This window comes from Peromyscus maniculatus, chromosome 9 (genome assembly GCF_049852395.1).
Source record: "Peromyscus maniculatus bairdii isolate BWxNUB_F1_BW_parent chromosome 9, HU_Pman_BW_mat_3.1, whole genome shotgun sequence".
Lineage (NCBI taxonomy): Eukaryota > Metazoa > Chordata > Mammalia > Rodentia > Cricetidae > Peromyscus > Peromyscus maniculatus.
The window spans coordinates 30,443,251-30,456,929 of NC_134860.1; the positions used below are offsets into that span (position 1 = coordinate 30,443,251).

A 13,679-nucleotide genomic window follows, 5' to 3' on the forward strand; every position below is an offset into this window, starting at 1 on the left:
GAACACAGAAAAACTGCATCCTGGTTGGCAGTTGCAGGAGCAAGCAAGCAGTTTAATAGAAGCCAAAATCATGTAGTTAGCTGGGGCATTTTGACCCTGAGCTTCTAGAACTGGTTTCAGTGCTTTGCCACAGGAATTTTCACAGTGAGGATAGAAAGAAAAGTGGGAGAGGGGAAGTTAGTTTTAGGCTAAATCAAAGATGGCTCCAATTAAGACATGATGGAGGAACCTTTTCCCTGTCACACTATAACATCATCAGTGTTTCTTCCTGTGTGATTTTACCCACTGTCTTTTATAGTAGCTCTGTTAGTACGGAAGGGCTACTAGGCTACAGTAAGTCAAATGACTTAAATCATGTATATCCTGCCTGCTTAGAAGATATTCTGTGTAAGACTCTGCAGAAATCACCCCTGTCTGGCACTCATCCCTTGCCTGCCAGCTCCAGTCCCATCCTGCAATGCTAGGGATTATAGCTTTTCTGGGAATTTTATGTGGCTAGGCCTCTGAGGTGGTCAGGATGATTCTCTCCTTTATGTTTACTTTTGAGTGTATGCTTCCTGGGTAGTCACTTCCCCAGCAGGATCTCAGATTTTTTTATTACCATTGTCCCATGTTTCTTGCACAAGGAAGCTTGCATTTGCTCTCCAGCCTGTGTGAGCCTCAGTGCACTTCTTGGGTTCCCATGTTATTGCTTGCCTAGGTAGTGATGGGGTGGTGCCTACCATATCATGCTCAGCTTGTGGATATTCTCAGCTCATGTTCCCATGAAACACTTGTGCAACTGTCTTCACAGCTAGCACTACTCTAGGCTTCTCTCTGCTGTCTGATCTGCCTGTCATTTCTATAGTTTTGAAAGTTGTTTGCTCTGAATTTCTTATTTACTCAGGTAATATTTTATCCTTCTCATATCTCTGGTGAGAATTGAAGACTAGATAGTTAGAATTTGTTACCAAATTCAGAAAATAAACTCATATAAGAGATAAAAAGTTTATAAGGTTGAGAAACATAAAAGCTTAAGTTGTTTATCTGAGATGTTTTTAGGTCTAAAAAGATATTTTTGGATGGTAGTATAAGTTATGATAGAAAATGGTTTAGGTATAAACTTTGAACTCACTAAGATGGGATAGATAATAATTTGCTTTCTCCAAATTTGCCAAATACATGTGGACTAAACATTGTGAATGTAATTCTTACTTGATAATTGTTCTTTTTTTGAGACAAGGTTTCTCTGTGTAGTTTTGGTGCCTGTTCTGGATCTTGCTCTGTAAACCAGGCTGGTCTCAAACTCACAGAGATCCGCCTGGCTCTGCCTCCCAAGTGCTGGGACCACCACCGCCTGGCTTGATAATTGTTCTTATTGTATGTAGTTTTACTATGCTAGAGTTAAAATCTTTCCTTTTTTTTTTTTTAGACAAAAATGGGGAAATGTTGTGGGATATTGGTATACTTTTAAGATGTGTCTTTACCAAGGCATCTTCTGATTGATTTAATAAAGAGCTGAATGGCCAATAGCTAGGCAGGAAGAGGCATATGTGGGGCTTCCAGGAACAGAGAGGGCTCAGGGAAGAAAAAAGGAAAAGACATCAGGTGAAGCAGAACAAGCAGGATGTGCAGGAGAAGAGGTAATGAGCCACATGGCAGAATATAGATTAATATAAATAGGTTAATTTAAGTTATAAGAACTATTTAGAAACAAGCCAAAGCTATAGGTCAAGCTTTCATAATTAATAAGAAGTCCCGCCGGGCAGTGGTGGCGCACGCCTTTAATCCCAGCACTCGGGAGGCAGAGGCAGGCGGATCTCTGTGAGTTCGAGGCCAGCCTGGGCTACCAAGTGAGTTCCAGGAAAGGCGCAAAGCTACACAGAGAAACCCTGTCTCGAAAAACCAAAAAAAAAAAAAAAAAAGTCCCAAATAATTGTCATTTCAGAGCTGGAAGGACAGAGAAGATTCATTACAGGCTACATCTCTGCTGGCCACTTAACCCTTCCCTGATCACCATTTTCATGGCTTCCATGTTAAATCAACACAAGTAAATGGCCACTCCTGAGTACTTCTTTGCACAGAAGATTTTGTAGCTCTTGCCTCAGCTTATGATTTTCTCTGAGTAACTGCCTTTGTTTTCCCACTATTGTTTGTATGTTTCTAATATTCTTTGGCTCTTTAATTCATAAGAATCATGATTAGTTGGGACTCTTCTCCACAAGTCACAAAGAGGCAGTTTCTAATCTCCCCCTTATCCAGAAATACCATTCTCTTTCTATAGATATCAAGGCTAAAAGTTGAATAAGTTGTCCAAAGTTGTATTCTAAAATGATTTTGCTTTATTTGGTTTCATTATGGAGTTTGCTCAGTTATCAGAAATAGCTTGCATTTGGAACGTGGCTGTTCTTCATTTCAAATTGGATATGGTATTCCCTTTCCAACAGATGAACCCACAGATATGATTCCACGAAGCTGTCAACTCGCAACAGATGTCCCTCATGTCACACAGCTGCTAAACATGACAAAAGTCTGCCAAGCTGAACTAAAATGTGGAGGTCATCATCTAAGATCAGCAGAATCAGGTATGCACTGAGGTTCCTATAAGCATATGTGTACTATGCTAGTAAGATTTCTTCTTCCAAAGATGTCCCTAAGCTCACTCTTCCATGGTACTGCCAATATACAAGGCTAGGGCGTGTAAGCTCAGTTCACTGCCAACCCAGACAGACAACTGAAATGAAGAACTTGGCATGTGGACATTTAACCCATACAAAACTTTTTCTACTTCAGCACTGTGATGTACTGGGGGAAATGAGAAGGTAGGAAGAGACATGAAACAATGCTTTCTGTGGAGTGGTTATCCCTTTATGGAAAATGCTACTTTATTCAAGTACTACCATAAAAGACAAGTAATGCTTTCTCTGTGAAGGAGCTCTAGGGAGTGATGGGACTGCAGCCACCTGGAAGTTCACTGTCAGTTTAACAAAGGAAACTTCATTTCAGTTATGGACAGTGTCACCCTGCCTGAATATGTATCATTCGTTTTTGCATAGTCTCTAAAGATTTTTTTAAACTTGTAAGCTAAACTAAATACTCTAAGGCTTCCAGTATTCTACCTCTATACAGACCTCCTACCAGTTGACCACATCAATGAAACACCTTAATATCAAACCCTATTTAAGCTCAACTCCCTAGATGTTTGAACCCCTGAAACATTTTAATGTTTAAGCATTTAACAGCACAAAACATTTTTTTCCTGATGTCAGGACTCTCCCTATAGAGACTCTTGGTTAATTTGGCTAGTCTATTTTGTTTTGGTTTGTTTTTTTAACCTCCTCCAGTGATTGTTACGTGGAGCCAACATTGAAACCACTGTATCACTCAGTCTGAAAGGTCATATGGTTCAAGTAATACTCAAATACAGGGAGGTAATTCAAAGGAAGCTAAAGAATAGTCATAGTGACAAATCATCTGTAGAAGTAGATCCTGAAAGTACTAAAGTATTCTATGCATATTTATGTATTTATAATGTGTATTTATAATTAATTAAGAAGAGATGTATGGAAGTATGTTAGGGCAGAAGACTGAGTAAAGGCAAGGAGATAGCAAATTCTTGGACTATTTTTCATGGATTAATATAAGGAATGACTTGAGTGATGAAATGCTGTTAGAAATGCACCATGGGAGCATTTCTTGTCCCTCAATAAAGAGATGCTGAATTTAACACCAGGATTCCAGACTGACAGGAGCTGGGCCATTAGAAAGGAGTGGCACCGAGAGAAGCTGAGGGGAAGTGGCAGGATTTGTGGCTTCTCAGATAACAGGTGTGGCCAAGAAAGTGATCAGAGCTTTAAAGGACATCACATAGTAACAGGGAAAGGTTTTGTGATAAAAGTTGAAAGCATGAACTCTGTATCACATGTATTTTCTCTGTCAAACTTAATCAGCATTATATACCAGAAGTCACATATCCCTAAAGAACTGAATCTCTTTTGTCCTTTTTTTCAGTACAAAAGAAGTCTATATATAAGTAGGCACTATACTATTAACACTTTATTGCATCATTCCCAAACTCATAGAAAAGCAGAGAGGGGGAATGTATGATGCAAACCTCACCTGCTTCATGCTTACCCACTTTGAGTAGTACTTTTTGCTAACAATGAGGTTAACAGTGAAAATGTGTAGATACTATATCTAAACACAAAGAGAAATAGATTTTGTACAAGCCATGTTTGTTAAGGAGCCATCGAAAACCATAAAAGCATAAAAGTAAGCTCACTACCTTTCAGGTGACAGTTTAATCTTAATATTTGCTGCAGAATGCAGGAAAAGTATTTTCAATAATAAACACTGTATCTGAACTTAATGAAGTGTGATCATTTTCAATAACAAGAATGATTAAGGTGTGGAACAAATGATAATGACATGATTATAAATCATCTTTTTTTTAACCTCATGACCTTCCAGCTGAATATTTTATGAACTGTCTTTAAAATAAATACAAGTGAATGTACAATATCATTGTCAACTTATTTAAAGCTCTCATAGATGCTTAAATTGAATAAGATTTAATAAATACTAATTACATCAATGTTACAACTAAACAGAAACATTTTCATAGGCTGCATTCAAACCCAACTTGCAGAAGAGGATATTACTATTTCTTTTGCAAATTGTATAAGTGGAATTTTGATTCATAATAATAGTCAATTCAACTTGCATCATGTATACAGAAAATTACTAATTGCCAAAATCCATGAGCATATTTCTTTTTCTTTGTGACTACCAATTATATCCATTTTAATCCATTATGATTGTGCCTCTTAGGCCAATCTCATTGCACATGTACGACAGCCAGGATGACATGAGCATACATGGTAGATACTGTGTGGTTCTCTTTCTACAAATGTATTTTGGGAGCTGATTTTCATGTATGTGAACTTTAAAGCTTACTAGAAGAGAATGTATTAATTTTTGCTCTCTGTGCAAGCGTTTGATTTGAATGGTATTTCTAAGAATTATGCCCAAGGGCAGATTATTTTAAGTGTGGATAAGCCAGTAGATGTGTCTTTATTTGAACTATTTGTATTTTTCTCCTAGAAAGTGAACTCCCACAATAAAATTTGAATTACATGAGAAAATGACTGTGTGCTCATATAATTGGCTGTGTAGTGCTCATGTAAATTTTGATATTTTATCATAAATGTACATATTGAGAGATCCCAATGAGGCCTCTAGAGAAGTAGCCATTTCCTGTGGATTTTCACACCACTAAAAAAAAAGAAACCTTGGAGTTTTTAACTGTTTTAGACTGTTTTATTGAATGCCATATAGCTTAATCAAGAGTATTGAATGGAATTAATAAAATCACTGTTTCTAAGAAGCCAGTGTTTCCAAAAAGTTCCACATTCCCACTGCTTTCTTTGTCAATCCCAGTGCACATTAGTTAATAACTTTAGGACTGTGGAATCTGATCATCTCACTTTCAGTAATGGAACCCCAGTTTAACTGAACCAGAGAATATGGTCTGGCTATTGAAATGAAGCATAATGTCAGCATTAATGACAAGATACAGTGGCCCACTGAACACAAATCAAAAGTAGTAATTTACTTAAAAATTGAAAGATGGTTTTCCCTGTTGCCCACTTTTTTACAACAGCCATCTAACTGTGTTTTCAATTTCTTTATGAGTAAGAGAAAACTGACATTTCTACCTCCTACCAAAACTGTAGACTTGTGAATTAATCCATCTAGAAGACAAAAGAAGGAAGGAGGGAGCAAGCTGGCTAGGGAGGGAAGGAGGGAGGGAGGGAAAGAAGGAAGAGGATGAAATCAGCAACCTGTCTGTGGCACTGGTGAAATATGTATTAGATTTCTTGTTTATAGTCCATATTATGAAAGCAAGATTCAAACCAAGGATCACATTCTACTGTGAAACAGAAAAACCTAAGAATAAAATAAAATAGTGTATGCCCTCATAGGAGCCAAAGCACCTCCCATAATTAATGGGTCAGTTGAATAAATATTGTGAAAATGGCTATATTGCCAAAACCAATCTGAAGATTCAATGCAAACCCTATGAAAGGTCCAGTGACAGTCTTCAGATGAATAGAAAAAAGAAATGAATCCTAAATTTTATTATCCAAGCATAACAGACCCCAGATAGCCAAAGCAGTCTTGAGGAAAAAGACCAATGGTGGAGATACCAGTATGCCTGATTTCAGGTTATACTATGGAGCCATAATAACAAAAACAGCATGGTACTGGGACAAAAGTAAACATATAGATCAACAGATAGAATGAAGGACCAGAGACAGACCACATAGCTACAACCACCTGATTTTTTAGAAAGATGTCAAAAACATACAGTGTGGAAAAGGCAGCCTTTTCAACAAATGGTGTGGAAAAAGCTGGATATTCAGACCTAGAAGAATGACTCTAGATCCCTTTCTCGCCTACATCAATCAGTTCAAAATGATTGAAGATATTAATATATAATGGGAAACTCTGAAACTATTGGTGGGAATATACTTCAAGATATAGGCATATGCAAGTACTTTCTGGAAAAAAAAAAAAAGACTCCAGTGGCTCAAGGAATATGACCAAGAATTGACAACTGATATGAAATTAAAACAAAGGAAATATTTGATTGAATTAAGAAATAGCCTACAGAGTGGGAGAAAAATCTTTCCTGTGTTATAGGGAGCCCACCAGAAAAGACCACACAGACACAAGTCTGTAGGCTACTGAAAGTCTGTCTAGCCAGCTGTGACTACACTCAGGTATTCAGGACCCAGGCTTAGCCCTGAGCATTTAGAACAAGGGACTTTTAAAGACAAAGTCAAATCCTGTTGTCTTGTTTGGAGGCTACAGGGGGGAGGTTTTGCACAAGCAGGAAGTTTAACAGAATCTAAGATAAATTAGTTGAGGTATCTTGACCTTTGGTGCCTAGAATAGAGTTGGGTAATTGTCCTTGGGATTCTGCAAAAGGAGGTCAGATGTCTAGTTAAACTTAAAATAGCCTCAGTGAGCACACAAGATGGAGGAACCTCTGCACTGCCCTGCCCTGTCACAACTGCAGCTCTAACAGAGATTAACATCTAAAATGTATAAGAACTTGAAAACTAAACACAAGCTAGAGAGGCAGTTCTTTAATTTTGTTGGTTAAAGAGATCACATAATGTTTATTTCCATTGTCTGATGATTCAAAAATAAACTCATCTTTTAAATTTGAATTTGAATATCCTTTTTCCTTATCTTCAATAAAAATAAAACAGCACAACCATTCATTCCTTCATTTAAATTTTTTTGTCTGAAGATGAATTTAGAATGGGTATTGGGAGCTAGAAATGCCTAGAGACTTCAGAATGGTCATTGTGCAAACATGAGAACCAAAGTTTAGTTTCCAGTACCCCTGAACAAAGCCAGGCAACTGAGCACACCTGTTACCCAGGCTGAGGGATATGGAGACAGAAAGATCATGATCATGGATGCTGGCTGCCTTCCTGCCCAGGCTCAGAGAGTAACTCTGCCTTACAGGAAAAGCAAGGAATGGTAGAGGAAGACAGCTAGTGCCCTATTCTGACCTCCAGTGTGTAAACAGGCATGAACCTGCACATAGTCTTACACAGATACACATAAATACTTTTCAAAATGATATTGATCAGTGCTTCTGAAGTCTTTTATAGCAAGCATATCATAAACCAGCTGTAGAGAGAATTTTAGTTTTTCTATATAATTTATACACATGTTGAAATGTTAATAATATAAAATGTAACATTAACTACTAAATTGAACTTAATCCATCAGATACTTGCGTAATTATTTTTGTACCAGTCTTTGTGTTCTGCCCCCGCCTCCTTCTTTTAATTCAAACTTTACAGACCCTTGCTCTTGCCTTGGCCTCCTAGCACAGAGATCAGAGGCATGCATTCCTGGCACATTTCTCCCTTAGATACTCATTAGAGCACTGCTTGTAATAACAAAACCTAGAGGCAAACCACTTGTGTACAGTTGGAAACTGGTTCGGCAAGCTTATAGTAAACTGTTGTGCAGCTGTGCAAAGAGCAGTGTGCTCTGCCTGTGATGATCTGGAATATGATCTCAAAGTTATGTCAGTTGGTGAAAAATGGAAGCCCACAGCCATATTGCAATTTGGTTCCACTGCTGGAATAAAAAACATGGTGGCCTAGGTATGACATTTATAGAAGCTTTAAATAAACTTAATGATTACTTTTGGAAGCAGGAACTAATGCAGACAGGGGCTGAGGGAGAAAACTGCTTTCTCAAGACACCTTTTATTAGAGAATTTTAATTTTCTAACTATATTAATGATTTGTATTAATGATACATTATGTTAGACCAATTACTGAACATTTGTAAATCCTTCTTTCTACATTGTGAACCTTAAAATTTCTTGAGAATTGATATAAAATTAAAATATATTTCTCTACCAAATACTAGTATTTTCACTAATAAGATATAATGGAAGCTGGAATATGGTGACATACTTGGAATCTGAGCACTCAGAAGGCTGAGACAGGACTTTAAGTTTGAAGCCAGCCTCGGTGGCATAGCAAGAGCCTGTCTCAAAAAAAAGTGTGTGTATGCATATACATAATGGTTAATATATGTTGGCTATCTTGAAAAAGTTATCAATATATGTAGAATTATAAAGAAATTGAAAATGATTGGCAAATTATAAAATCTATTAAATGTTGAGCTATTTTTTATTTGTGGTATAAGGAAATATCTAGTTACATATCAGTGTAAATTTTAAACTACATTGTTATTATTATTTAAAATTTTTTAATTTAAATATATTTTGATCATATTCTTCCCCTCACCCAAGTCCATCCAGATCCTCTCCTCTTCCCTACCCTTACAACTTGTAAGTTTTCTCAAAAAACAAAAGCCCAACACAACAACTCCCCCCAAAATATTTGTACAATTTGGGGATATTGGATTGATAGAAATTTTCTTATGAAACATTTGTGCCTTCTTCCAGGAATACTGCTTCTGAGCTTCCCCAGAAAAGTCCTAAGCTTAGTACTACTCCCATTTTTAGGAAGATGTCCTTATCAGCTGGAAGGTCTTCCTCCTTATGCCTTGGAGAAGCCAGAGGTCTCTTTATGAGATATTCTTGAAACATCTTCCCCTGTACTTACTCAGGAACAAGATAATCCAAACAAAGTAAATTTAAAAAGGTCAACAAGATTCGGTGAGCTAGAGGAATTGGCCACAGATCAGATTTCAAGCCTCTTCCCGCTGTACACTCAGGCTATTACGTGGCATATATGGCAACATTGTTATATTAGCTGGAGTTACCTCTGCCCTACACAGGAACTTATATTGATGAGTAAAGAATGGTGTGGAAAGATGATAAAAGAATGAGGTTTCAGGACCTCCCTTTCTTAGAACAGTTAGCTTGTGAATGGCCACTGTGGTGTCATATGACCAAAGAGAAAAAGAATGCCAGGATTAGACATATAAATAAATTCAGCAAATGTAAATTGTAAGCATTCTGGCATAATTGTTTTATGCCAGAAATTGAATAATGACTGCAGGAATTTTCTTGGGCCTATTGACACTCTGACCATTAAGAGTTAATGATATACTACTGCTCAGGACATGGTATTGTGCCTGGGAGTCCACAGAGGTTTCCCAGTGAGATCTGAGCTTGTTTTACACAGAGGGCTGCATCAGGGGATGGCTTGGCCCCGTGCATGGTTACCAGGTGTCTGGAATGGTCTGCACTTGGCTGTGCTGGGGGGAGGTCTTTTTCTCCAATCCTTGGCCTTCCTTTAAAAGCCCTTTGACAGAGACCTGATGGATTAGGATCCAGGCCCTCCTGAGGCTATCCTGTATTTTCTGTTTCTTTTCCCTCTAAATTTCTATCTAATATTTCATGCTGCTCCTGCTCAAGAGTACCCTGGGGAAAAGTGGGGGTGGGATGCCCCCCCAACCCTGGGCTGGCTTGGAAATTTTGTGTCTAGTGTCCTTGAAGCTGCAGGAGCTGCCTAGAAATTGTGTTGTGTGGTTCATGTTACTCCTCAATGATTGTAAAATTATTGTAAAAATAACTCTGTTTTGTCACAGCTTATCAATGATAACTAAAAGATAGGCGTGAGGAAGCTGAACACATATCCAAAAACACAAATAATATGACCTATGTTTTGGAACAACACGAATCTATCCATGCTTACTGAATTCTAGATAAATAGAGAAGCACCCTGACTGCTAATCAGTCAGGCTTCAAGATTCTCCACTGTACCTGGCTCAGTCTTCTATCTACTCCTAGCCTCCTCTCTGTAACCTGTCAGCTGCCAGGGCTGCCCTCCCCTTCCCCATCACTGTCCTATGAGGTATGAGTGACATTTCTATTGTTAACCTTTAACCTAGCAGCTAGGTTGGCATTCATTCATTTATTCGTTTTCTTTTAATATGCCATATTATATAAAATAAAATAAAACAAAAACTTGTCTAACTATGGAAGTTAGACAAGACAAACCAACAAAAGGAAAAGAGCCCAAGAGGAAGCACAAGAATCAGAGACACACTTGTTCAGACACTCAGGAGTCCCATAAAGACACTGAACTGGATATATATAGGCAGAGGACCTGGTGCAGATCTATGCACACCTTGGGCATGCTGCTTCAGTGTCTGTGAGTTCATGAGCTTTGCTCATATTGGTTTCGAGGGCCTTTTTTTCTTGATCTCCTCCATCCCCACTGGCTTTTACACTTTCTGTCTTCTCTTCCCCAGGGTTCCCTGAGCTCTAAGGGGAGAGACTTGATGGAGACACACTATTTATGGCTGAGTGTTCCAAGGTCTCTCACTCTGTGTAATGTCTGGCTGTGTGTCTCTGAATTTGTTCCCATCTGCTGCAGGAGGAAGCTTCTCTGTTGATGGCTGAACAAGACACTGATCTATTAAGAACAGCAGAATATCATTAGGAGTCATTTTATCAGTATCTTTTTTTTTCTTTTAGACCAGTATTGTTTGGTTTTGCCCTAGGTCCCTGGACTATCAAGCCTCAGGTTCCTAGTAATCCAAGCAGTGTCGGGTATGGGTTTCATCTCATAGAGTGGGCCTTAAGTCAAATCAGTTATTGGTTGGTTACTCCCACAGCTTTGTGCCACCATTGCTCTAGCATATCTTGCAGGCAGGACACCATTGTAGATAAAAGGTTTGTGGTTGACTTGGTGTTTATGTTTCTCTTTTGAGAGCATGTGGAACATGGTCTTGCACCAAATACACTGTAACTTAGAGGTGACACCTATATGTAGGCACCAGCTTGACATCTCCATCTTCAATGAGTTGTGTAGATGTTGTCTTCAGTAATAGAGCCCTACTGTCAGTTTGTAGAAAGCAACCTGCAATCTTGGCAATAACCTAGTTTGTTTGGGGATTCTCATGGGGCCCCTTTGGCCAACAATTCAATTAGATGTTACTCAAACCAGTACTGGAAGCTTCGTTTGGTGACAAGAGATGGTCAGTTGGGACTGTCTCCCCCATTATTTGAGAATTTCCTTTAGGTGTGTGTGTGTGTGTATTAGGAAGTTCCTACTGTATCAGGTTTCCATACTACCCTTCAAACATCCCTTAATTTTTGCTTCCTCTCCCTGTATTCCCTCAATCTTCTCCACCCCCACTTGGTCCTCTAGTTGCAGCCCCTCACCCTCACCACCCATCTATAACTATCTATTCTGTTTCCATTTCCTAATGAGATATATCCACTACCTCTAGTCCCTCACTGTGATTCTATGGATTGTAGCTTGACTGTCATTGACTTCATAGCTAATATCCTCATATAAGCAACTATATTTGTCTTTCTGAGTCTGAGATGCCTCACTCAGGATGATTTTTCTAGTTCCAGCCATTTGCCTGCAAATTTCATGATGTCATTTTTAACATAATACTCAATAGTGTAAATGTACATTTATTTTTCTGTTCTTCTGTTGAGGACCATCTAAGTTGTTTCCAATTTCTGGCTGTTAGGAATATTTTCAGATACATTATCACTAATGGCTATTCTCTATATTCATTAGTGTCTTCCAGTCACCCCTAAGGCTCCGATCCTCCCACTTTGCTTTGTCTTACTTTCTGCACATTTATCGCTACCTGGTATTTTCTAGTTCACTTTTATTAGTTATTTACCCCCAAAACTACAGGGATCCTGAGCTAACAGGATGGCTCAATAAGTAAAGGTGCTTGCTACCCAGGCCTGACAACCTGAGTTCTGTCCCTTGAACATCACGTGGTAGGAGAGAACTGACTCCTGCAGGTTGTTCTCTGACCTCCACAGGCACACTGTGTGTGTGCACACCTACATACACACACACACACACACACACACACACACACACACACACAAACACATGCACACACATGGGGGGAATGTTGTGGTGGGGGGGACATTACAGGATCCCATTTATGGTCGTATTCTCTACCACCTAACTTAGTACTTAGCACCTGAATACTTAGTACTTACAAGGAACACAGGAAACACTTGTTGACTGAGTGATCAAATAAATGAATAAAATAATGCTAACTAGATTATTTAAACACTAAGGATATTTATCAGCAATTCATCATGGTCATAACCAAAGATAACATTTAGTGACCTGTCACTATGTTACAAGCACTAAAACTAAATTTGAAGGCAATCTCCCAGAAGCCTGCTGGATTTATGGGAAAATGCCCTAATTCCAACCCAAATCCTGGACCAAATAAACTGTACTCCTTATTCAGAATGGAAAGCTTTCTCAAAGTAAAACCATTTTCTTTAAAATTACTTTTATTTTTCCTCATTAAGTATAAGGAGCAAAAACTAGGCTAGTTCTTGCCTTTCAAGACCCCGTGGAGAAAACTAGTATCCACCACACAGCCTTGTACCTTGCAGAACTGGCCCAGCTTCACACACAAACTGTCTTAACTTCCTACTCCAGTTCAGCACAGAAATATACAATCTAATTATACTTTTTAATATTATTCTATTGCTTTTGAAAAGTGTCATAAACTTTTTGTATTAATGAGATAAGACTACGTACTGATTTTAATTATCTGCAAAAGTTGAAGTTAGATTGTAATCTCCCATGGCCTTTCCTGCCTGAGACATTTACCTATCTGTTTTTCTTTTCATCACACTTCCATGGCTTGTAGACTGACAGTCCTTCAACAGTCTAAAAACAGCATTGGGTCACATCCTTTGCACTGGGCATAGACTTTCAAGTTATCTGGTTACCCCACATCCCACAAGTACCCTTACATGCCAGACTTTAAAGCCACTTTAGTTTGTCCTTCTCTTAGTCTTTCCCCCAGCTTTTCTCCTTTTGAAATAGGACATTAAAGTCATATGTTAGCTGCTTAGTTCCTCATAGAGCTCATTAATCCCCTTGACATGCATTAGATTATAATATTCATGAAGTTTTGATACCTATCAATATAATCATTAATCATCCATTTTTGAGATAATAACAAATGCTGTTAGTTAGATAGACTTAACTGACCCGCTGTTAAATGAGGGCAGCATCACGTATAATTAAAGGAGGGGGCAAATGAATAGAAACTGGTTTTTGAGCCCCCGCTCACTGAGCATAGCTTAGTTTCTTCTTCCATGGAGATAGAGAATGAGCAACAGCATAGAGAAGGACTGAGAACTGTGTAGGTATTCATGGCATCCACCATCCTTTAAG

General features: G+C 38.4%; 2 protein-coding genes across 26 annotated transcripts in view; one reads left to right on the forward strand and one right to left on the reverse strand.

Annotated features, from left to right (window-relative positions):
• Positions 1-13,679, forward strand: part of Cfap20dc (CFAP20 domain containing) — a 291,110-nt gene that overhangs the window by 122,773 nt on the left and 154,658 nt on the right. For all 23 annotated transcript variants that reach the window (XM_076544540.1, XM_076544522.1, XM_076544523.1 and 20 more), the window contains one exon: positions 2,427-2,564. In XM_076544540.1, the coding sequence (XP_076400655.1) occupies positions 2,427-2,564 (138 nt within the window). The remainder of the gene's footprint in view (positions 1-2,426; positions 2,565-13,679) is intronic.
• Positions 1-13,679, reverse strand: part of LOC143267276 (uncharacterized) — a 125,551-nt gene that overhangs the window by 73,080 nt on the left and 38,792 nt on the right. The gene's annotated exons all lie outside the window — the stretch shown is intronic.